The sequence below is a fragment of the Grammomys surdaster genome, unplaced genomic scaffold (assembly GCF_004785775.1).
Source record: "Grammomys surdaster isolate TR1022 unplaced genomic scaffold, NIH_TR_1.0 174, whole genome shotgun sequence".
NCBI lineage: Eukaryota > Metazoa > Chordata > Mammalia > Rodentia > Muridae > Grammomys > Grammomys surdaster.
Genome location: NW_021604622.1, coordinates 24,447,173 through 24,472,943, shown reverse-complemented (window position 1 = coordinate 24,472,943; position 25,771 = coordinate 24,447,173). Strand labels below are relative to the sequence as shown.

The following is a 25,771-nucleotide window of genomic DNA, read 5'->3' as shown; positions in this document are numbered from 1 at the left end:
CTGCTCTGTTCCTACCATCCCGCTGAGTCCAGGGCTTCACACTTGCTATGTACCTACCATTGCATTGAGCTATGGCTTCAGTCCTTTTATTTTCTATTTTGAGACAAAGGTCTGGTCAAGTCCAACAGAAGGCCTCAAATTTACTGTCCTCCTGCCTCAGATCTACTTCCTTTACCCTACAGTGTCTGGGATTACCACTCTGAGCCACCATGCTTGGTTGGTATCCTAAAGGAAGAGCCAGAAGAAAATGCATTTGGTAATCAATAAATCCTATTTCTAGGTCAATTATTTACTCAGATGTTTAATAGCAGCAAATTAAGGTGTGTTTGCATCTCTACATGCACATACATTTTTAAAAATCAGTTTTGTTTGTCCCTAAGGTAGCCAGATCTATAAGCCCATATTTTGTACTGCTTTTTTTTTGCTTGTGTGTGTACTCATGTTACATGTATAAGTGTGGCAGTGCATGTGCCATGGTGTGCATGTGAGGGTCAGAGGACAACTTTTGGTATGTGCCCTTGCCTTTTCCTTTGGGAGACAGGCTCTTAGAGTCTCTGCTAGCTGGTCCACAGGCTTCTAGGTATTCTTCTGTCTCCACCTCCTGTTTCCATGTTGGAGCACAGCCTTACAGGTACATTACTGTGCCCAGTGTAATCCAAGATCCTGGGAAGCCAGAATCCCGTCCTCACACTTGTGTGGCAAGTGCTTCGCCCACAGAAACCACCTCCTCCGGCCTATAGTACTTTCTGAAATGTGTGCATTGAAAAGTGAGTTCCTGCAGGGCAGTGGTGGTGTGTGCCATTTAAGTGAGCCCCTGGTTTTTTCCTCTCACTTTAGGCTCCTGTAGGAGCAAATGGTGCAGAAAACCCTGCTGCTGACCAGCCAGCTAACCCAGCAGGTGAGAATGCAGTTCTGGGGGAGAACCCGGATGCCCAGGATGGGCAAGCAGAAGAGGAGGAGGAGGACAATGAGGAAGAAGATGATGCGGGTGTAGAAGATGCTGCTGATGCCAACAATGGGGCCCAAGGTAATGGCTGTTCCATGCCCTTGCTCATTCTTCAGGCTTGCTCATTCTTCAGCTTGCACTGAAGACAGAGTATGTTTTCATGTTTTATGCTGATTTATTATAATTTCATGTTAATTGTTTATGAGCTGTTTCTCTTTTGACAAGCTATCATTTATGAATATATATACATGTATGTAAGTTGCTTTCTGTGAAAGAGGGAACTTGTGTATCACAGTTCTTTACACAGGACTGACCTACTGTCTGTCCATCCATCCATCCTTCTGTCTGTCCGTCCCTTTGTCTGTAAATTAGATGGTTGGGAAAAAATGGTCAAGTGTGACCAGGTTCACACACATTTTGAGGAAGAAGCTTGTGTAGAAGGACCTCATTCCCCGTCCCTTCTGCTTTCCTGGAGTTACTGCACTTTTCAGATGAGAACGTGCTGGGAGTGAAGGCCCACTGCCTGGCTGGTGATGCTTGTTTTAAATAAGTTTTTCAGGAAGCTCAGAATAAGTGACTTTTGAGCTCAGACCTTTGAAAGATAAGAAACAAAGTCATACTGGGGGAGCAAGAGGCTCCCAGGCAAAGATCAGAGGCTCAGAGAAAAGAGCATGCTGCTGCTGCTGCTGCTGCTGCTGCTGCTGCTGCTGCTGCTGCTGCTGCTGCTGCTGCTGTAGTGCTGTCTGCAGCAGCTCTAGCAGTCTCTCTCCGGTTCTGGTCCTGACCCATCTGGTGTTCACAGTATTCTTCTGCTTTGACTTAAGTCCTTAGATACTTGGCTCACCACAGTAAGAGTAAAACAGCCTGCACACTCTTAATCCCCGTCTGCTTTTCAGCCTGTTTTTTCTTGGAACAGACCTTGCTGTATAGTCCAGACTGACCCAGAACTTGTAATTCCTCTGCCTCAGCCTCCTGAGTGGTAGACTCACGAGCTTTGAACCACCTGATCAGCTCTGACGGTTTAGATGCACATGTCATTTCTCACTGTGTGTGTATATATGTAAGTTTGTGGTCTGTATTTGTGTATATAGTGCCCATGGAGACCAGAAGAGGGTGGGCCCCGAGAGCTGGAGGCCAGGCCGTCGTGAGCCACTGGCTCTGAGTAGTGCTAGGAGCAGAGGAGTCCGTTAGCACAGTCAGATTGTTAACCACTAACCGGCCTCTGAGCTTTATACCTTATCTCTCACTAACTTATTAATTCAGAGAGAGTTTACTCCCTTGCTTTCCTCCTTGTTTTCAAATCTACCAGATTGATTTCTGACCCATAGCTGTTAGATTTGTCTTTCATGTATTCAAGTTATTTCCTCTCTAGCATGTACCACAGCCTAGGATTATACTTCATATGTGTTAGTGCTCACTTAGAAGTAGGACTTACCACCTCGTTAGTAACTTATGTCTTAGAGAATTTTAAATGGAGCTGAGCTTCTTACCAGATTGTAATTAAAATTGGTTATAGTGTAGTATGTGTCAGTAATCGCGAATGTGCAATTGTCTTTTCAGACGACATGAACTGGAATGCTTTAGAGTGGGACCGGGCTGCAGAAGAGCTTACCTGGGAAAGAGTAAGAACTTTGACTGTCCCACGTCCTGTGTTTAATCCTGAGATGTAGTTTGAAGTTGGGTATATTTACCTATGAACACAAGTTTCGTATTTAAATTTGCTGAAGACAGTTACTAGGATTTAATTTCTATAGAATCAAGTGATGTACAACTTGCAGAAAAGATGATGATAGAGGCCTGGTCTTCTGCCTTCAGTACAAGCCTTGCTCCGTGGAGGCAGTTTGACCTGATAGTGTGGGCTTGAGAAAACTTAAGTAAACACTTAAATGTAAGCAGGATTTCCACACACTAATAGATGAAAACAAGACAACTGTATGATGAAGTTATGACTGGTCTATTTACTGTTAGAGTTAAAGTCAGAATGGGAACTTGGTTCTTTTTGTAGTATTGGGCATCCATACAGACCTGTGGCCTTGGACATACTAGGCAAACACTTTGACTGAGCTCCACCTGCAGCTGCTTGACACAGTTCACTCTCCGTGTCAGGAGCTGCCCGAGCTTCTCTAGGGTTGGGAGTACAGACACACACCCCTGCCTGCATGGCATGGAACATTTCTAGACGATACCTTCCATATATCTTCCATATATACTTAGGGTAACGTGAGACTCAAAGTGTAATATTAGAATATGCAGAATTTTTTTTAAACATTCTGGGAATGATAGGGTTAGAAAATAGTGATTGGAAACTGATTAATGATACTGATAGGAAAGCGATCTTTCTATAAGCCATCTTTCTACTGCATCTTAAATTAAGGCTTATTCTTATTTTAGATGCTTGGACTTGATGGATCACTAGTTTTTCTGGTAAGTGAAACTATTGCTTTTGATAGGATTATGAGTTATTTGTTTTTGTTATTTGGTAACTTCTGATTTATGGAGTGTGCTCTTTTTTGTACTAAAAGTCAAAGTAACCTTTGACTTTTGGTTATTTCATGTTTGAAAGTATATTTTATATACTGACAGTACTAGAAATAGTTAAAGGTAATCTTATTTAAAAACAAAGTTACTAAATATTTGAAAGAAAATATCCAAAGTTAATAGTAGTTAAAAAAACCTTGAGGCTTAAGTTGGGTTGTACATGTTTAATGCTTGTACCATTGAGAGCAGAGCAGTCTTGTTTGTTCCACAGACTAGAGCCACAGTCTGATCTGGAAAGTCTGCCGTAGGAGTAAAGCTTCAGTTTTTATTTTATGGTTTTTAGTTTTTAATTTTTTAGAAATTTATAAGTATATACAGAGGCCAGAGTCTGTCGTCTCCTTCCAGTGTGGGACCTGGGGTCAAACTTAGGTCATCAGGATACAGCAAGCACTAGGGCTGGAGACAGGGCTCAGCAGTTAAGAATACATACTGCTCAAGCTGGAGAGATGGCTCAGTGGTTAAGATCACTGACTGCTCTTCCAGAGGTCCTGAGTTCAAGTCCCAGCAACCACATGGTGGTTCACAACCATCTGTAATGGGATCCAATGCCCTCTGCTGGTGTGTTTGAAGACAGCTACAGTGTACTCACATATATATAATTGAAATCTTTTAAAAAATATATAAATATATATATGAGAGAATGGAAATGTGAGGCAGGAAGTTAGAGACCCAGTGACAAACTGTGGTGTGACACAGGAGATTGTTAAGTCTTTATTATAGAGAAGTCTGTTAGCAGGATATCTTCAGAGATGATCTGTTAAGAGATTCACAAATAGAAGATGTTGAGATAGGGAGAGTTTAGGAGCCCTTAAGGCAGAGAAACTTAAAAAATTGAGCTTCCATGGTCAGAGTGTGTCAGGCATTCTTTCTGGATAACTCCTTACCTTTCTCGCCTAATTGATATTTGGAAGACTAAGGAAGCCAAGCAGATCGATTTTTCTAAAAAGAAGTCAGACTATCTCATCCAAAACACCTTTGGAAAGCTCATTGTCTTCATGTTGGGTAACTTGGTGGGCCCAGATGGTTGAACTTGGACAATGTGGTGTGTCAGTATAGACTGTGGCTAACTGTATGACATGGTGGCTGCAGGAACAAGTGGGTATGTGCCTCTGGGAGGTATTATATATAATAATAGAAGGTAAACTACATATGTACAGTATAAACTAATTCTATAACTGAGCAGTGAGTGATCAGATGCCTGTGTGAGAGAGTTTCTGAGACACAACAGAGCCAGGCTACCACATGGAGAATGCAGGGACTGGAGACTATTTCCTATAGCAGTTGCTGGGAAGCTGGAGGGATATTAAGTAGTACTGGACTTGCTGAAGTCCAGAAAGAAATGTGGAGAATGGGAGAAGTACTCTGTATTTGATTTTTAAGACTTAGCTATGACTAAGTGGATGAAATTATTCAATGAAACATGAAATATCTAACACTAATGCTTTTTCCTGTAGGAACACGTGTTCTGGGTGGTGTCTTTAAATACATTGTTCATTCTTGTTTTTGGTAAGTTGTACCTATGCTTTTAGTTCTTGTGGTACCATAATAAGACGTTTGACTTTTCTAGGAATCCTGTTGCGGGTTTTTGTGTTATTTGCACCTTAGAAATAATAAGGAGCATATAGTGTAGATTTAGGAGCCAGACCCTAGTACATGCTCTGACTTTCACTTAGTGCTGGAGTCATCTCTTGCCCTATTTATCGATTACACTGTTTACTGTTAGCATAGAGAGAAAATAGTGTATTAACAACATACTGAAATTTAGCTAGAAAGACATCAGGAAAAGAGAAGTATAAAAACTGTAATAAAAAAATTTAAGTACATTTTCTGATTTAACTATCCAATAATCCATTATATTTATAATCTGTAATTTGTTCCGTTAAATATTATTTTATAGTTGGTTTGTTTGAATAAAGATCTCAGTAAATGTGCACGTTACTGAGAAGTTGAGATACCCTGTTTTCCTCTCCACTCTGTTACAGCATGGGTGTGCTAATGTGCACTCGTGCACCTGCGACTGCTTTCTTGCTATCCTCCTGCCCTTATCCTCTGTCTACCATGTGTTCTAAATTGGAAGTGAGATTAAGGACCTGATAAGATAAGGTCAGGTTCAATACATCTGTGAGAAGGTTATTGGATGCACACTTTGACTTTTAATGTGACATAGGAGGAGGTATATGATATTATCCATTGTTTTATGACCTTCTCATTTTCTCTTCACACCAAGAAAGTAATCAGGGGGGTGTAGGGAGGTGGCCATTGGTGGCATATGCCCTTAATCCCAGCACTTAAGAGGCAAAGGAAGGCAGGTCTCTTGAGTTCCAGGCCAGCTAGATCCATAGAGTGAGTTCTGGGACAACCAGGGCTACACAGAGAAACCCTGTCTCAGAAGGAAAAAAAAAGGAAGTAATCTGTGGAGCGATATTTTAGTAGGCCAGCATCCTCTATCCAGTGATTTATTTTCAGCCCTCTTTAGGTGATGCAAAAATGCTGAAGTTTTCAAATTCTGGTATTTTAAAGATATTTCTTGGCTAGTTTTTTTTTTTTTCCCCCTTTCCAGAAGCAATCCAGTTAGTCTGGGGGTAGTTCTCAGGAGACTGCAGACACAACCAAGGCTGTCCTTTTAGTAATTGGTCCTGAGTAGGGAATTTCTGTGTTAGTCACTTTCCAGACACAAAATGTTTCTTTTCATGTTGTTGTCTTTTCTTTTGTGATTATTTTGAGCTTTGAGTATTAAGAAAAACTCATGGGATGTATGTGCTCCCATCAATTTTGGGTACCAAGTATTTGTTTTTAATTTTTTTTTTTTTTTCAAGACAGGGTTTCTCTGTATAGTCCTGGCTGTCCCGGAACTCACTCTGTAGACCAGGCTGACCTCGAACTCAGAAATCTGCCTGCCTCTGCCTCCCAAGTGCTGGGGTTAAAGGCGTGTACCACCACCACCCGCCTTGTTTTTAGTTTTTAATGTTCATATAATCTCTTTAAAAATGACAGTGAATCTCTCTTCAATATGGTTTCTGTGTCTTCTTCTTCTTCTTCTTCTTTTTTTTTTTTTAAAGATTTTTATTTAATATGAGTGCCTGCATATATCCTGCATGCCAGAAGGGGGCATCAGATCTTATTGTAGATGGTTGTGAGCCACCATGTGGTTGCTGAGAATTAAACTCAGGACCTCTGGAAGAGTAGTCAGTGCTCTTAACTGCTGAGCCATCTCTCCAGCCCTCCTGTGTCCTTTTGACAGGGTCCAATTTTTCTCTGGTTATAGAGAATGTTTGAGGAATAGTTCTTGTTTTTTGTCCTAGAATTTTCCATTTTTCAAAGAAGTCCTGGTTCTTTTAGTGGAGATTATGTTGAGTGCTCATTGTCCTAATGACAAGTTTTCTCCTCCCTTTCAGCATTTTGTCCTTACCACATCGGTCATTTCTCCCTTGTTGGTTTGGGGTTTGAGGAACATGTGAGTATATTACTTTTTGAAATTTATTTTTCTAATTATCCCCTAGTTTGTTGTTTTCTAGGGATATTTTTATTTTATGTGTATAAATGTTTTGCTGGCATGTATGTGCAGTCTGTGTGTCTTACTGGATCTCTGGAACTGAGGTTATGGATGGTTATGAGTCACCATCCTGGGGCTGAGAACTGAGCACAGGTCTTCTGCAAGAACAACCTGTGCTTTTAACTGCTGAGCCATGTCTCCAGCCTGCTAAGGAACATCTTCAAGAATTCACTTCTTAGTATGTCCTGTGCAAAGAAATAGTTAGCCAGCGTAGTCTTGTTTTCTTGTTTAAAGCCAACAGTCGCTCAGGAAGCAGTATGTCATACTGCAGTCAGTACAGGTCCACTACAGAACCGCAGTGTGTATGTGGGCTGGGAGGCTCACTGTAAGAGAGTTCCCACAGGCTGCTTTTCACTTGCTTGATGAACTTGTGTGGCCTTCTCTCTCCCTTTCCCCAGGTCATCCATAGTGAATTTTGAAAAGTATCAGTGTATTTATCAATTTAAAAAACGGGAATAGAAGACTATCTTGGGGTAATAGACTATAGTGTTTGCTCAAGAATTTGCTTATATTTTATATATTGTTATTTCCTAATGGTGGATAAGTATTCGGATGGATTTTTTAAAAAAATTTTTAATTATTTTATTTATTTACATTCCAAATATTGTCCCCCTCCCTTTTGCCTCTGAAAGGGTGCTCACCTCTCTCCCCCCTCCTCCCCCTCCCCTGGACATCAAGTCTCTACAGGATTAAGCACATCCTCTCCCACTGTCAAATAGAGTCTTAATACCTTTTTCCTAAAACATTTTAATAACATAGAAAATCACGCCAGTAACTTGGCACCCCTCAGCTCCTTAGCAGTGAAGAGTGTCGTTGTGCACATCTGATTCTATAGCAGTTAGATGGGGATGGCCTTGACGTCAACAAGACTGCCTTCTGTAACAAGACCCTGTGTTGAGAAGGGATTACCACAGCTGGAGCTCCGAGAGATCCATGGCATATGACTGCCTTTATGGACTCTGTGTAGATTTCTGGATGACTGGGCTCTCTTGTTCCCTTGTGTCGGGGGTTCTGAGATTACCTTTAGGAATCTTTGTCTGCTACTGCTCTGACACCTCTTGGTGACTGCTGAAATCAATGGTCTCAGCAGATACTTAATTATAATTCAGGAACTGAAATGATACAAATGAAAAGTATCTGTCACTCTATAAACTTCTGCTCTCTGCAAGTCTCTAGGACAATTTTGGAGGGTCAGAGAAGATTAAGCGCTTACAGTTACTTGTAAGGTTACAAGTTAATGTGGTCAGATGTCACCAGCTGGGTGAGCAGGCTGGGCAGTGTGCTGCTGCTGCTTTTGCAATTAGTCTTAGCAAATGCCTGCTTCTGAGAATACGGGCCGCCTGGTAAGATCGTGGGCTTATTGGGAAATTTCATTCACTTTGTTATTTAGACTCTTTGGATAAAATGCTATTTAATATTTCTTCAGTCTTTAGTAATATTTGGCAATTTGTATATGAGAGAGTCTGGTTTTCAGATGCTGTATAAAGGAGATTTCAGTTTTTAAATTATAAATATGTAGAATCAACAGTTTACTCACTATCATGCTGGATGGTGATGGTGCATGCTTTTAATCCCAGCACTTGGGGGCTGAGGCAGGTGGATCTGAGTTCAAAGTCACCGTGATTTACAGAGCGAGTTCTAGGATGGCCAGGGCTACACAGAGAAACCCTGTCTCGAAAACCAAGCCAAACCAAACCAACCCAAGCAAGCCACAGTTTAGTTTCTGTCATTCAGACCCCTTAGTGTACTGAAAACCTGACTTACGAACTGTGTGGGAAGTCTTATTGTATTTATTTGTTTTATTTTCAGGTCCAAGCATCTCATTTTGAAGGTCTAATCACAACGATTGTTGGATATATACTTTTAGCAATAACACTGATAATTTGTCATGTATCCTTTAATGAACCAGCTGAGCTTGGAGGTCCATGCTATTCATATGGAAGAGTTCCCACGAATAACAAAAGCTGCTTTGCCCTGTTGTCTTCATAAAAGTTAGTGTTGGTGAAGAGATGAGTGTGGGCAGGATTTCAAATAAATGAAATTTGTCATTACATTCAGTATTATCTGAAGAGTGTCCTGGCTCAGACGTTGTTTCCTTGACTAAATGCTGCAGGCTTTGGCGACTCTTGTTAAATTTCATAGGTCTCGTCGCTTGCTGGGCGTCTGCTATATTGTGGTTAAGGTAATCCAGTTGTAAATAAAAGCTACAAGTGGTTTGTCCTCCATTTGGTTGATACTGATGAGCTTTGTTTCTGTTGAATTAAGGTCTCTTTGTTAGTTGTGGTAGAAATTGGAGTGTTCCCTCTCATCTGTGGCTGGTGGCTGGACATCTGTTCTCTGGTGAGTTGATACACACTGAGATCTCATGTCAAAGCTTCAAACACGCTTAGAAAACATTCCTTTTAAAGGAAAGTATTTGGTGATTTACTTATTTTTGGAACAAAACGCTATTAAGTCTAAATGTCATTAATTTGTCTTGAGTATTAATTTTTTAATGTTTTTTTACGTTTTGAATGTCAGGGTATTTTGGCGAGCCTTTATAACTATTGGAGAATTTTGTTACTCACTTTTTTTCTCCTAAATTTTATAGTAATAGTTGCCAGATTTTATGGTACTAAATTTTAATGGTTCTTAGTTTTGATTTTTCAAAATATGTGTAGAAAAGGCGCTTTTCGTTCTGAGTTTACCATTTGCTGTTACTCTTTACTCTTTAAAACCTTGGTGAGTGCAGACTGTCATTACGGAATCAAGACCTTATGTAGTTAAGAAGAGCAGCCTTGAGTAGTAAAGGCTGAGAGCATGGGTCAGTTGGTAGGATGCTTGCCTAGGATACATGAAGTCCTGGGTTCAGTTTCCACTGTCACATAAGTGTGATAGCCTGTGTCTGTAATTGTAGCAGCGAAGAGAAAGAACAAGGAGGATTGGAACTTCCATGTTTTCTTGAGCTGCACAGCAAGTTCTAGGCTGGCCTGAGATACCTGAGACCCCATCACAGGGAGAAAAACAAACAAACTAGTGCAACCAATTATATGCTTCATGATTTTATTTGCATTATTTATTTTGAGTGTTTGGGCATGTGACAGCTTGTAAGAGTCCCTTCTCTCTACCATGGAGTCCAGGTATCAGAGTCAGGTTAGCCACCTTGCCTGTCCGTGCTGCAGAATTCTAAAGTGTTGGATGCTCTTACATAGTTCTCTGACACTGTGGACTAGCATGAAGAGAACTGAAAGCCCGAAACATTGACATTATCTACATTTGGAGTTCTGACTTGTTTTTTCCAATTAATGTTTATTGCACCTTTTTAATTTTAAATGTACAAAATATTTTCATTAGAAATTAAAGTTTCACAAACTGTTTGAATTTTTATGATCTGACTTGTTAATGGGGGAAGTACTGAGCCCTGCAAGTGTAGGTGGTATGGGTCTCTGACCTGCTGTGTTTGGCCTCAGGAAATGTTTGATGCTACTCTGAAAGACCGAGAGCTGAGCTTTCAGTCAGCTCCAGGGACCACGATGTTTCTGCACTGGTTGGTGGGGATGGTGTATGTGTTCTACTTTGCCTCCTTCATCCTGTTACTGAGAGAGGTAGGTCCTGTGTGGAAGCCTTGGTGATCAGAGAAGGGCTTTGCTTCATCAGCCATTTATCCCTCAAGGCTAGGATGCTCTCCTAACTAAACCATATTCTCTCCTATTTTAAGAGAGAAGAACTAACAATAGAGTTTGGTTTGATTGCTTTCAATCAATGTTTATGTCAAAAAATGGCAAAAAATTTATAGTTTTAAAAATGATCATGGCTAATTAAAAATCAGAGTTCTTATTTGGTATACATCACACTTACCCCCTGTTGTAAACTTCTAAAAGTATTTATGATAATAAATTGGTCCTGGACATCATCCCCAAGAGAGGTTTTTTTGTTTTTTGTTTTTTGTTTTTCGAGAGGGTTTCTCTTATAACTCAGGCTGTCCTGGAACTCACTCCGTAGACCAGGCTGGCCTCTGCCTCTGCCTCCCAAGAGCTGGGATTAAAGGCGTGCGCCACCACTGCCCGGCTTTTTTTTTTTTTTTTTTTTTTAAACTACTCATTTATTTATTGTATGTGAGTACACTGACACCCTCTTCAAACACACCAGACAAAGACATTGGATCCCATTACAGAGAGTTGCAAGCCTCCATGTGGTTGCTGGGAATTGAACTCAGGACCTCTGGAAGAACAGTCAGTGAAAAGAGGTTTTATAAGACTGAAAGTACTGAAGTATTTAGGAGCAGACGCTTGAATTACAGCATAGCAGCCAGGGTCCTTTCTGACCCCAGTTCACTTGTCAGGTGGCTGCTGCCTTCACAGACCCTGTTCTGAGTGCTTTAAAAATGAGAGGAGGTTAGCATTTCCTTCATGCACACCTCTAGCTCCAGATTCTGTGCTGTATGTGGAGTGATACTGAGGTACAAGAGAATTCCTATCCTCCTCCCTTCCTGGGAGTTAAGAAATCCTTTGAAAAATTAGCATCTTCCATTAAGACTGTTGATGGAGGGGGAGGCCAAGAAGGCAGTGGGATGGAATGTGAAATCACAGACTAAATGTCATTTGTCCTTTAATCTGTAAAAGATCTGAGGACAGTAGGGTGTGCGTCTGAGTCTTTCTTCTAAATCATATAATGTATAGTAATGTTTGTGTGTTTTCACCTCGGTGATCCAGACTTCTTGATAAATTGTTTTCAGTGGGTGTTTTCAGTTGATTATTAAAAGCATCGAAAGTCATGAGAAGCATGGTAGTTTGATAGTTTCTGGCTAAGGAACTTCTCTTTTCCATGAATTGTCTGGGTTGAATTTAGGTGCCAGAATAACTTTAGAACCCCATTTTTTTGTTAATTTTCAGATGCACAGCATAAAGATGTTACTGAGTATCATACTTGAAATATATTCACAGGTACTTCGACCTGGTGTCTTATGGTTTCTGAGGAATTTGAATGATCCAGATTTTAATCCAGTACAGGAAATGATTCACTTGCCCATTTATAGACATCTCCGAAGATTTATTTTGTCAGTGGTGAGCAGGTCTTTTTATTTTTTAAAAAATCAAGGCATGCTACCTTTTAATTTCATAGAATGTTTTTGTTGTTTGTATTCTTTTAGATTGGGAGGACTGGGAGAGCATACTGACTGTATTTACCTAAACCCATGGAACGTGCTTACCAAGTGCAGTTTCCTAGACTCACAGGGTTGTCTCTTGTTTCTTACTACAGATTGTCTTTGGCTCCATTGTACTTCTGATGCTCTGGCTTCCTATACGAATAATTAAGAGTCTCTTGCCTAATTTTCTTCCTTACAATGTCATGCTCTACAGGTAAGGGTTTCTGGTGCTATTTTGGTGGTTTTGGGGATTGAACTCAATGTCTAGCATGCTAAGTGTCTCTAAGTCTATAGATAAGTTTTTAAAACTTAGGAAAGCTGTAATGATTTATCACTGCTGGGGATCTAATATTCATTTTACGTTAAACATTGTATGTGGTAGTTCCTTCTTGCTGTACTTCTGATAGTTACATTTTTCTTTTCTCCCTCCATCCCTCCTCAAGACAGGGTTTCTCAGTGTAGCTCTGGCTGTCTTGGAACTCACTCTGTTAATCAGACTGGCCTCAAACTCAGAGATCTCCCTGCCTTTGCCTTCCAAGAGCTGGGACTAAAGGCTTGTGCCTCTACCACCTGCTCAATACATTTTTTTTTCCCAAGGGATGACTTATTGCATTTGTTTAAAAAGGTTTTTTTTTTCAACCACACTTTATGAGAATTAGTAATGTTTTCTTTCTGTACTCCTTTAACTATGTACTAAAATCAAGACTCAAGGCTTTCATCATTTGGATTAGACTTGCAGTGACTTTGTTACCCCACAGTTCACCTTACGCGTGAGGAATGAGATCTTTCCTCAAGTTTACTTCTCAGTTCGTCCTTAAGAACTTACACTAAAGCAGCTCATTGACCACTCAGTAGTTCAGTTTCCATTTCCCTTTGCTCTCCATTTATAACCCGGCCTCATCTCTGCTGTCTCTAGGTGTTCTGAAAGGTAGATTGTATTATTCCTCTGTTAAAAAATTCTCAGTAGCTCCTCCATAGGAGGGGTTTCATTTATAGGCAAGAAGACAGGCTTTAGTATAGATAGAATATATAGTATGCTTAGTAATCACTACTGTTCTTGGGAAAAGAAAGGAGCAAAAAGAATAGAGAATGTCCAGGAGAGGTTTGAATGTATAAGGTGTGACAGAAAAAGACTGAGGTGACAGTTAAGGAAAACTCTGAAAGGAAGTGAGGTCAGGAGTGCTGAAGCAAGTGCTCAGGCAGGGACACTAGTGCCCAGATTTGTTTGACAGACAGTTTGGCTAAGAAGGAGAGAGCACAGGAGTTGGCTATGAAGTGAGAGAAGGCTCTGAAAGCAGTTGTGAGGGTGGAGGCTGTAACAGGCACTTGACGTGGTTGGATAGTTTGTAGAAGGCTGTGAGGGTCACTGTCCTCCTTGGTGGTCAGAGATGGACTGAGAGTGCTTAGGTTAGAAGCAGGATAGCCAGGAAGACAGTGGGAGGACCTTGGCAGAGATGGGGAGCTACAGATGAAGGAGGAGGTGCCGATGGAGGCTGAGAAGCAGTTAGGATGGATAATGGCGTTAAGAGTCAGAGGAATCTAGTGGTGTGGAAGTGAGCTGTAAAGGAATCAGAGTTAAGTTCTTAGCATGCCAGAGTTGTAGAGTTCCATGTACTGAGCTCTATGTGATGGCGGCAGCACGGGCAGGGTTAATAGTTTGATGGACGCTTGGTCACATCAGCATGAATGAATCACTGAGTTCACTCTGGATACCCAAGTTTAGAGCTGGGGAAGAAGGACCTACTACTGTAGGTAAACCAGATGAGTCACAGTCGTGCAAAGGATAAGCTAGGCTGAGAAAGAGGACAAAACTTGGGCCCTCGTGTTTCTAGACTTGGGAGGCAGAAGGGGAGCAGCTCTGTAGCACACCGCTGTCACAGCACACGTGAGGACAAAGGGACCAGGAACAGCTTCAGTGGGGTTTAGAGGATAGCCTCACTGACGTGGAGAGAGTGGGAGAAAAGGCTCGAAAGACAGTTCATTTGGCTTTATAATAATACTCACATAGTAAACCTGGCTCTTTGTAACTCTTGTAGTGATGCTCCGGTGAGTGAGCTGTCCCTCGAGCTGCTCCTGCTGCAGGTTGTCTTGCCAGCATTGCTGGAACAGGGACACACGAGGCAGTGGCTGAAGGGGCTTGTGCGTGCATGGACTGTTACTGCTGGATACTTGCTGTGAGTATGGCAGCTGACTCTGGGCATCTGCGTTATCTGTCTGTAACCTTTCTTTTTCCATTTTTTCTAAAGCCAGGGCCTCATGCACACTGGACAAATGCTATACTACAGAGTGGCAACTACAGCCCCATATTTTATTTTTAATTTTGAGGCACATTCTTACCCAAGCTGTCCTCAACCCTAGACTCTTTGTACCTGGTCTTAGTGCTGAGCATACAGGCCTGTGCTACTATGGCCAGTCTTGTTGTATAACCTGAAAGAAGTGTACTCTGTATTCCACTTGATAAAACCTAGTTTTAGAGGCCACAGAGGCAGCTCAGCAGTAAGAATGACTGCTATTCTTCTAGAGGACCTACTTCATTTCCCTGCACTAATGTCAGGCTACTCACAATGCCCTTGAGTCCAACTCCGGGGATCTGATAGGTTTTCTAGCTCTGTGGGTACCCACAATGCATGTGCCATACAGATACATACATGTACTCAAATAAAGACTCTTAGAAAACCCTCACTTTAATATGAAACAATTGAGTACTGTCTGGAGGTTACATGTGTGCACACTGTCCCCCTTGTGCAGGCTCACTGCTGTTCCGTTTGTGTTAATAGATGAGGCATACAAAGGGTGTGGGGTCTGGTCAGTGCAGTCGCACTGCGTGGCGTCTTCTGTGGGGATGTGACAGTGCCATCGGTGCATACCAGCCTAAAAGCTAAAAATGCTGTGCATTTAAAGACTACTTTATGCTTATTTTAGGGATTCTGTCCCTGCTATCTAGACTAAATGCTAAATGCTAGGGTTTGATTTCTTTTTTGTTACTTAGTTACTTTTTGTGTTGTGAGAAAATACCCAACAGAAGCAGCTTAAGAGGGCTTTATTTTGGCTTATGTTTTCAAGGTAGACCCCATTGTGGTGGGGAAGTCTTGGCAGCAGAAGCTTCTTCTGTTCACATTAAATTTGCATTCACAAAGCAGAAAATGAGGAATGCTGGTCACAGCTTGCTTACAGAGTTTATTCTGTCCAGGGTTCCTGTCCTGTCGAGAGAATGGTGTCACCTACTTTTAGGATGAGTCTGACCACCTCAGCATGATTTAGATATTCTCTCACGGGCATTCCAAAGGCTTGTATACATATGGAAGTTTCTGTGAAATACTCGGCACAGTATGCTATATTACTGTGGGATGTAGACTTGGTTATATTTGATGATTGAACACCGCCCTTCTCTCCAGTACTGCTCTTGTCTGAATTGTTTGTTACTTCTGCAGGAGACACAACCGTCATTGAGAAAGAAGAAAAAGGTTTCACTCTGTGGAGCCTAACACTGTCTGTCTATGCTTTCCTCTAACTCACTACTTCTTCCCAGATGTTAAGGGAGGAAACATAGAATAGGTTGGATTTGTGGAGTGTCCCACAAGCTAGCTAACAGAGTTGGAAGGGTTTGACTTGAAGCAGACACTCGCATTTAGTCCAGATAGCGAGAATAACACTCTCTATATCATCCCCATGCATGTTTTCTACCCTTTGAGAAAATACGTCACACCTGTCATTGTCACTCTGGCCTGAAATGAGACTCACTGGTGTCACTTCTGTGTAGGGACCTTCATTCCTACTTACTGGGAGACCAGGAAGAAAACGAGAGCAGTGCCAATCAGCAGGCCAACAACAACCAGCCTGCTCGGAACAATAATGCCGTTCCTGCCGGCGAAGGCCTGCATGCAGCCCACCAAGCCATACTCCAGCAGGGAGGGCCTGTTGGCTTTCAGCCTTACCGCCGGCCTTTGAATTTCCCACTCAGGGTGAGTGCACATAGCCTGCGTTCTCTGATTGACTCTTCTTTCACTGATTGAGAGTTAGTGCTGTTCAAATTGGTGCTCTGTAGCTATGACATACGGTTCCTAGAAAGAGACTTCTATTACTCTCATTGTGCAGCTTAAATGTTTAAAATAAGTTTATTAGATTTTGGAGATGGGCACTATGTGGGGTTAGGATTCCATGGACGTTAGTTCTTGTTTGAGAGAAAAAAGATCATAAATTAGAAGCTACCATGATGGATAACATTTCAACATGTGTCAGGAACTGTAATGACATGTTAATGCTGGCCTCTGATTTAATCCCCACTTACAGCAGCTATTGGGTAAGAACAGAAATGTGTTCTTCAGTAGGGCAGACAGAGAAGCAAGAAACACAGTACAGTCAGTGTGGGTGGTGCACAGATGGCCTTGACTGTGACTCCTCACAGATGACTCCTCACTGTGGCTTCTGTCCATCCCAGAGTGTTGTATGTCACAGTGTCCCGTGTCCTCACCTCTCCTCTGCACACAACATCTCCTAGATAGACTTAGTTCTCTGTAGTTGGAGCTTAGCATGTCCAGTGTGTCCTTAGGGACTGGCGCGCGAGATGTGGGTAGTCCTCTCATGTTGACAGCTAATGAAGGCCGAAGACCAGTTTGGCCAAAAATAGACCTGTTCCATCGTCTCGAAGCTAGCAGCCACTGTGTGATTCAAAGTCTTGTCAGAAATTTATCCTGGTGATTAGTACCATGTATATACAATTTGTTATATTTCAAATCCCTATTTATAATGATTTGAGATTGTGAGTGATCATTTTAAAATTTTGGTAGATTATTTAAATATCTCATCCTTGGTTCTTTTTCTGTAAAAACAGTCGTCTTATTTTTGAGTTACCTGTAGGTGATCTGAAGCCATTGTGTAAACATATCTTGAGCATCTTACATTTTGGATGTGCGTTAAGGCTGTAGAGATTATGCAGGCAGTCTTTGTCCTAAAACTACTTGTAGACTACTTTGGGAGATTAAAAAAACAAAACCAAACAGTAGCAGATTTGGATTTTCAGAGTAGACATTTGCCAAGGACACTGTGACTGCATTTGGGTAGGGACCTCTGGTCTGTAGTACAAGTGCATAGAAGTCTTCATGGAGAGGTGATAAATAAGGTGCCTGTAATGCAAGAGGACAGACATTAAAGAACAAGGGAAGTAGAAGAGGCATTCCAGGTGTGTGCAGGAAGGGGCATTCCAGGTGTGTGCAGGAGGGGCATTCCAGGTGTGTGCAGGAAGGGGCATATTGGGCAAGGTACACTTGGAGCTGCAGGGAACGGAATCTATTTAGAGGATGGCGTCAATACAGAGGAGAGGTGACGGGCAGGGAAGCTATGGCAGGCAGGACTTCTGGACAGGCAGCAGCTGAGTGAGTGGGGAGCTTGAACATTATGTGTACTGTAGTTGGCACTCAAGAGTTTGTATTTCCTGCTTCTGGCCCCATTGAGAAACACATCTGTTCTGAGGCAGTAGCTTATTCTAAAAAATGTTGCTTATAATGATAAAGGAAACAAAAAGGCCTTTTCTTCAGTCCCTGTGTCTGTGAGTCTTAAAAGCAGACCTTATAGTAAGCACCTGTTTTACTTTTCCCTGGTCTTCACTTGGCCCTCTTGCTGGGTCGGTAGGGGGCACATCAGAGGCAGAATCACTAAGGGCTTTTCCGGTGGGCAAAGCTGTAGTCTTATCTGAACTCTTTCTCATCAGGGACTCTGCCCTGTGATCTTGGAGACGGTGGGTAAGGTAGAAAGTGAGCTTTCTGTCAGCCCCTGGAAGGGGGTCTCCTCTTCCTTGTGTGCTGCTGTGCCATTGGTACGTCCCAGCACAGAAGCCATTGGCTGTGTATATGTACAGTTTAGATTCATGAAAATAAAGCTTAGAGTTCTGTTATTACACTGCACTGTTCACATGTCCTGGGCTCAATAGCCACCCGTGGCCAGTGACTGCTGTGCTGGACAGTGCAGAATTAGAGTCTCCATCAGCACACAGAACATTCTAACTGAGTAGCAGTGTTGCTGACTTTAGAACAATGGATATTTTAAATTTGTTAACTTTGGGTGAGCTTGAGTATAAAGATATTTCTTTCTTTTGGGTATATCTGATCTTGTGAAAATGAACACTTATTTTTTGAAGGCTCTCCACCCTGAAAGCACAGGTGCAAGCTGTCTCCTGCCCTTTTTCTTTTTCTCTGTGGCACTGGGAGTACAGGCATGTCCCTTGTGCCCAGTGGCGGCATTTTATAGTGAGCGTATTATGTGGATTTGATGAATGTCAGAATACATTGAGGACATGTGAACCACTTACAAACTTTTCTGTTTTGCATTGCAGATATTTCTGCTGATTGTCTTCATGTGCATAACATTACTGATTGCCAGCCTCATCTGCCTTACTTTACCAGGTATGAGTTTATCCTAGCTTCCAGCTGTTGACTGTTAGGACTCTTTTCTCAAAACATGTCATATCAAATAGAAACTGGGAATATCGTCCTAATGTCTGGTCCATAGGCTATTGATTCCTTTAGGGTACTTCATCTGGTTGGACTCCATAGGCCCACAGGTTCCAGAAACATGAGTCGGTTGCAGAGCACATACTACAGCCTCTCAGTTCTCATAGTGTGTCGCAGTGTGGGTTAGACTTTTTACTAAAATCTGGGGTTTACAAGTATTGTTCTTCCCTGATGTTGACTTTGTTAGAAATGTCAACCAGTGTTTCCTCATCTAATGAGGAAGCTACTCTTGGTTGGATATAATAGCTTGCCGTCCTCTCCAAAGATGCCCTCGGTGGGATAGAGTCCAAAGCCACGGACAAATCCTAGAATAGCTTGTCTTCGGTGCTCAAGAGATTCCAAATCATGCTGGTAGCTGTTCTCCACCACGTGGTGTATTGAGCAGTTGTTTTGATTATACTACTAAGTTAATAATTTTATATTAAATTTGTATTAAATATTTAGTCCCATTAGTTATAAGAGTGGGAAAGAACAATTAGAGACATTAAAATTAACCTAAAGTGATGTTTCTAAAAAAGAAAAAAGGCAAAGAAACAAAAAAGTTTTTTAATTGAAGAAATTGTGATTTTTTTTTAACCTTCATTTGGTTAAAAGTGAAGTTGTACTATTTCTGTATAGAGACTTTAACCATTTTTAGAGATTCTTTGGAATGTTTTAATGATCCACCCCCATTCTTTTCCCTAACTCCTCCCAGATCTCCTTACCTCCCTAAATCCCTGTTTGTTTCCTTTTCTTTTTCTTTTTTTCTTTTTTAGTTTAGTAACGGATCCAGCCCAGTTGGTACTGCCTGTACTATTGGATGTGAGGCCTGCCTGCCTTCCACTAGGCCAGCAGTTCTCAACCCGTGGATCACATAACAGATATTTAATTATAATTCATGACAGTAGCAAAATTACAGTTATGAAGTAGGAATGAAATAACTATAGTTAGGGGTCAGCACGGCACAAAGAACTGTATTAAAGGGTGGTAACACTAGGAAGGTTGAGAACTACTGCACTAGATGATTGTCAACCTCTCAGGGTCTACAATCCTTAAAAGAAAAGAGATTCTTTCCTGGTAGCTGCCATAGTTTCCCAGTTAGGGTCTGACAGGCTCGTGAACTCCTTCCTATCCGTGCTTCCCTGTGGGAAGTTGATGGCCTGATCCTGTCGCACTGCTGTGAGTTCTGGAGTGCCGGGGTCCACTTTTGCTGTGGTTGGCACTTTCTACTCCCTTTCCCTCGGTGATTTCTGAGCATGGGGAGTTGGGGATGTGTGTGATTTTGATGTCCTCTTGCTAAGCACTTTATGTGAAGACTTCTGACCTTGTAATAGTGCTTTAAGCTCCTTGTCCTTTTCAAACCACAGCTGGCTAGCTACTTAGCTACAGTGTGAACATACGGTTTTTATGTTCCATTTCCATGTTTTTATCAGAATTTTAAAAGTCAATAAAATCTGAGCAGTGGTGGCACATACTTTAATCTCAGCACTTTGGAGGCAGAGGCAGGAGGATCTCTGAGTTTGAAGCCAGTCTGGTCTACAGAGTGAGTTCTGGGACAGGAAGGGCTACACAGAGAAACCCTGTCTCAAAAAAAGGTCCAACAACAACAAAACTAGTTTTTATGCTTTACTTTAGTAATGTGAGTAAGTCAACATCATTGAACGCTGTCAAACATTTTCCTTAAGTCTGTTCTAGCACGGTCAAAGAGTAATTTAAGTTCATAACAGAAGAGCTTTATGGGGCACGCTTGAGGGTAATGAGGCCGGCTTCCTCCTCTAGGTTACCTCTTAGCTACAACATAACTTGTGAACCCATCGTCCCTCTTAGAAGGAGAGAGACAGTAAATGAAGAGAGAGAAAGGATGGGAGAAGTAAAGCAACGGGGAGAGAGAGAATAGAAACAGGCTATTAAATGTAGAACTAATCTAAAATCTCAGAGGCAAAGGGTAAAGTAGACATTTATATAGAGCACTAAACACTTTTTACAGGTGTCAGTAGTGATTTTGATGTCTTAGAATTAATATGCACATTTACTTCATGGAACAAATTTATCTGTCCTCTTTTCTTATGGATTGAACTTCAGGGCTCACAAATGGTTGACTGCACTCCTGGTCCAGTTTTTGTTGGTCTTTAAAAGAGCTATTTTCCTATACAGACTATTTTGTGAGTTGATAAGAACTCTATCATATGGCTTGTAATGCTTGACTGTAGAGCTAGCCTAGTAGGATACTCCCTGTAGGAGGGAGTATACAGTTCATCAGGCAAAACCATGAGCTTAGTCATGTAGACATGCATTCAGATAGATCTCTGTATCATGTAACTGATGGGTCCAGCAGGGCCTGAAGCTGAGCTTTTCTCTTCTTCTCTTCCTTCTCCTCCTCTTCCTTCTCCTCCTCCCCTCTTTTCCTTTCTTCTTCTACCTCTTCCTTTTTTCTTCCTTCCTCCTCCTCCCTCTTTTTCCTTCCTTCCTTCCTTCCTTCCTTCCTTCCTTCCTTCCTTCCTTCCTTCCTTCCTTCTTCCTCCTCTTCCTCCTCCAACTTTTTCCCCACCCCGAGTCAGGATTTCTCTGTGTAGCCCCAGCTCTCCCGGAGCTCACTCTGTAGGCCAGGCAGGCCTGGAACTCAGAGATTGCCCTGTTCCTGCATTGCAGGTGCTAGGACTAACGCATGCACTGCCATGCCCATCGCTGTAGTCTTTCAGATGGTGGTTGTGTTTATGTTGGATGAGAGATTAACCCTTGGAGAATGACTGAGATGATAGGTGGGAAATGCTTAGCACTCACCCTCTATCTAGGTATTTAGACACAGCATTAGAACAGTCTAGACAAACAGAACACTACAGACTTACTCATCTCTCAAGACTTGTTGAGAATCAGTTATGTAAAGAAAGTTTAAAAAAAAATGTGCTTAAGCAGTTAACTGTGTGGTTGCACCAGAGCTGCATTGTGACTCACACTTGAGAGCCCAGCCTCAGGACACCAAGGCAGGAAGGAGGATCGCTTTTGAGCTTGAGACCACCCTGGATTACAGTGTGAAACCCTGTCTCACAACAAAAGACAAAGCTCAAAACTTGACCATCTTTAAGGAGATCTCAAGTCTGTATCTTACTGTTCTATGTTGGTGTTGATTTTTTAAAAGAAAGTTTAAAGAATATTGTTTGATGCTATGTTTTAAAATGCTATTGTGTTCACTTCTTTATTTTAAAAAGCTTAGTTTTCTGTGCTAATGAATGGGTCATTTGGGAGAAAATCCAAATTGTTTGTCATGTTTCTAGATAAAGTATTGATAGCACAAATAATAGAAAACTTGTGTCTTTATCCTATTAGCATAATAATTTCAGTTCGTAATAAATAGTAACAGAAGCACTAATACTCGTAACATCCCAGGCCAGAATAAATTAGTAAATGGCCTGTTAGATCAGAGTGCATATTCTGAGACAATCAGCTCATTAACTCTGTGTTTTGGATGTTTCTTAGTCAACTAATTCTATTTCCTAAATAGAATAGGGTTGTTGGTTGTTTTTGTTTATTCTGATGTGAAAATATTTATAGAATGTCAAGATTACAGTTCTCTTTACCTAGCCGCATGTCTCATTTGTCAGCCTTTCTATTTTCAGTATTTGCTGGCCGTTGGTTAATGTCATTTTGGACGGGGACTGCCAAGATCCATGAGCTGTACACAGCTGCTTGTGGTCTCTATGTGTGTTGGCTAACCATAAGGGCTGTGACAGTGCTGGTGGCCTGGATGCCCCAGGGACGAAGAGTGATCTTCCAGAAGGTTAAAGAGTGGTCCCTCATGGTAGGTTTCTGTAACGAGAGATTGATCTTATTGATGGTAGTAAATACTTCAACAGCTGTTTCCCATTTGTTTGCTAGTTTTCAGGAGAGTTCTCTTTTTATCAGAAAGCGCATTTGTTTAAGATGGTAACTTTCCATTTCACCTGAACCATAGTTCTAGAAGTACCCAGACATACTTAAGAGTCAACAGAAGAGTGAGCTGCTAAGTAATCTCATGAAAAAACTAAGAAGTATAGAAAATGCTTTTGGAGATAGGAATGCACAAGTTAGGGAAGTCATTCTTACCCTGATTTCACACAGGAAGTCCTTTTCTGAGTGTGGAATGAATTCCTGTACACACCACTGGCCGGGCTAGTAAATATGGTAGGACACTACTCTGCCTAGTCATTTGGGTAATCAGCTCTGCATTTTGAATCTAACTTTATATTTTGTTTCCTCTTGGAGTTTATACATGTATATTTATGCTGAAACCATTTTTTAATGCTTTAAACTTACTATTGCACATACTATTTGGTACCATGTGTTAACTTGGTAACACCCATGGATATGTAGTTTGTTCTAATCAGACTAGCAAATTCCACTTTTCCATCATTGTGCAATTATGTGTTGATACCATCTATGTCTCTACTGAGAGATTTATTGTAGATGATGAGTGGAGAGGGTTAAATTTCTACTTAGTCCATAGGATAATGAACACTTAACCAATATTTAAAATATAGAGAACAGCTATGGTTAGTTTTACTTGGTATCTATCCTATCTTCACAGATCCCATGTGAAGTGCTAGTATGTGTTCCACCAATACCATGTTTGGTCATATGAAAGAGTGTCTGCTGAAGCTACCTTAAAAAGATGTCCCCAGACTGATTTCATAGTCCATATTTTGTAGCTTCTTTTACTTTGTATCAGTTTATTCTTATTTTGCTACTTAATCCAAATTTTGAAGCTGCATTGTGAATACATTAGCCGTAGCTGCTAATGTATTGGACAGATAGGCAGCATTTCTTCTTATGTTTTTTTAAAAGACTCTTCTTGATTGACTTTAACTGGGAGTTAGGATGAACTACCAGTTTTCCTGAAGGCTCACAAATTAGCTTATGAGTTAGGTTGCTTTGGGACCAGTGTTTTGGCAAATCATTGTTTTTGCAGGAAGATAAAAGTCAAGTACTGAGAAGGATATTTGGAGGGAAACATTGTAGTCCTTTTGTTAACTGTATATAACAGTAAATGAAATTGGAGCCGCGGGGGTGGGGGGTTGGGGAGATCCCTTTCAAAGCAACAGTCCGTCGTAATGCTAGGCTGTGTTACAGCTTGCGCTCTGAACTCGTGCATTCAGGTGCGATCACTTAGTGGGGTTGGATGACCCAGCTTACAAAGCTCTGGCCGCAAGCTGGAGATGAAGATTCAGTCCTGAAAAGCCATGTAACTTGCTTGGTGTGGAATGTATTCTTAGAATCTCAGTGATGAAGAAGCAGAAACAGGAGGCCCCTGGGGTTCACTGGCTGAACCGTCTACTCCACTAGATGAATTCTGTGCCAGGGAGTCATGCTTTGTCAAAAGAGGGGCTGACAATTGAGACTGTCCTCTGGCCTCCGTTTGCATGTGTACGCATGGACACCACACCTGTGCAGGTGCACCCTCACATGTGTGTATGTGCTTCTAAAAAAGAAATTCCACTGAAATATATAACATAAAAATGTGATGGGAATCAGGTCAAAGAAGAAAGATTCTCTGTAATGATTCTGTGCCTTTTTCCTACTAGATAATGAAGACTTTGATAGTGGCTGTGCTGCTGGCTGGGGTTGTTCCACTGCTCCTGGGGCTCCTGTTTGAGCTGGTTATTGTTGCTCCTCTGCGGGTCCCTCTTGATCAGACTCCCCTTTTCTACCCTTGGCAGGTAAATAAATATGTATGTTATCCTTGTGATTATTGCTAATTATGTGGGATCAGAAAACAATCTTTTGAGTATTTTTATTTTATACAGTTGTTTTAGGAAGATTGTTTTTTTTATTCTAGGAACCCTTGTAAAGTTGTTGAAATGATTTCTTTTACTCTTGCTTATAAGCTATAAAAGCCATGTAAGTTCCTTTCTTGGAGTACTTTGTGATTGAAAGGTTGCCCTTCACTGAGCTTGCATCCAGAGCTCACAGGGGCGGACTGACCCACACAGTGTCTCGATGGTGTATGCGCTGTGGGATGCACTTGCTCCCCAGCTCCCTAAAGAAGTCGTGACATTAAACAGTTTAAGGGAGCATTCGTGCCATGGTAAGGATTGAGGACTCTAAACAGGGACTGGTGCTTGTAGGGTTTGATGTACATTGTCTAAAATGTCTCCATAAGATGGAGGGTCGGGGTGGGTACTGGCTAGCTGGAGGAGAAGGGTTGGAGGCAGGGGACCACTGCCATGGTTTCAGTGGTAGTAGGAATAGAAAACAGTCTGGATCTGGTACCAACTCAGGAAAACCACAAATGCCTGAGTTTGAACACAAGCCTTTGGAATAATTTCATTAGGCCAGAAATGTCTTATTGCGACATAAGTTATCTCAGGCCATAGTAATAACACAGGATAAGCAACAGCCATAGCTGATTAAATAATAGCATTCATTTTATTTCCTTACTGGGGTCTCCATTAATGCCCAGGCTTGGCTATATATATATATTTTTTTTGAGGAAATAATGGAGATTTCTAAAAGATACAAGACTATTTTGTTCAACATTAGCTTTTACACATTAATCTCCTCTTCATTTTTTATTAGTTCTTTGAGAGTTTGTACAATGTATTTTGATCATATTTGTTTCTTCACCCCACTCTTCAAAGATTCATTTCCTCTTCCCTAACTAGCCCTAACCTTGTGGCCTTTGGGTGTGGGGATCTTTTTAGTCCATCAGATATGAGCTGCCCATGTACTTTTGGATGAGCAGACTTCCCTTTAACTTGGTGATCTACCCACCAGTGGTAGAGCTCTAAAGGGGGAACTGTCTGTCTCCCAGAAGCTAGCAGCTATCAATAGCTTAGCTAAGTGTTACCAGTCCTGGGCAGCTTCTGTTACAAAACTAAACAGCTTTTTTGATAGGCTTACCTTTGAGGTCAGTGAAGATGTCTTAAGTATTCTTGGTTTTTCTCTAACTGTAGGACTGGGCGCTGGGAGTGCTGCATGCCAAAATTATTGCAGCTATAACTCTGATGGGTCCTCAGTGGTGGTTGAAAACTGTCATTGAACAGGTAAGAAGCCAATTTCATGGGAAGACTTTAAAAGGGGTCATGGTTACATTTAGCTAATGGAATTTTTGTTTTTATGTTTCTGCTTTTTGAGCCCTATTTGCATTAGTG

General features: G+C 41.4%; 1 protein-coding gene across 1 annotated transcript in view; it reads left to right on the top strand.

The window, feature by feature from the left end:
- Window positions 1-25,771, top strand: part of March6 (membrane associated ring-CH-type finger 6) — a 69,550-nt gene that overhangs the window by 31,885 nt on the left and 11,894 nt on the right. The window contains exons 7-23 of the mRNA XM_028767568.1: window positions 838-1,027; window positions 2,507-2,568; window positions 3,338-3,370; window positions 4,939-4,990; window positions 6,880-6,938; window positions 8,847-8,927; window positions 9,151-9,219; window positions 9,303-9,377; window positions 10,487-10,621; window positions 11,960-12,079; window positions 12,276-12,376; window positions 14,199-14,336; window positions 15,923-16,124; window positions 18,491-18,560; window positions 22,262-22,443; window positions 24,203-24,337; window positions 25,574-25,663. Coding sequence (XP_028623401.1) covers window positions 838-1,027; window positions 2,507-2,568; window positions 3,338-3,370; window positions 4,939-4,990; window positions 6,880-6,938; window positions 8,847-8,927; window positions 9,151-9,219; window positions 9,303-9,377; window positions 10,487-10,621; window positions 11,960-12,079; window positions 12,276-12,376; window positions 14,199-14,336; window positions 15,923-16,124; window positions 18,491-18,560; window positions 22,262-22,443; window positions 24,203-24,337; window positions 25,574-25,663 — 1,794 coding nt within the window. The remainder of the gene's footprint in view (window positions 1-837; window positions 1,028-2,506; window positions 2,569-3,337; window positions 3,371-4,938; window positions 4,991-6,879; window positions 6,939-8,846; window positions 8,928-9,150; window positions 9,220-9,302; window positions 9,378-10,486; window positions 10,622-11,959; window positions 12,080-12,275; window positions 12,377-14,198; window positions 14,337-15,922; window positions 16,125-18,490; window positions 18,561-22,261; window positions 22,444-24,202; window positions 24,338-25,573; window positions 25,664-25,771) is intronic.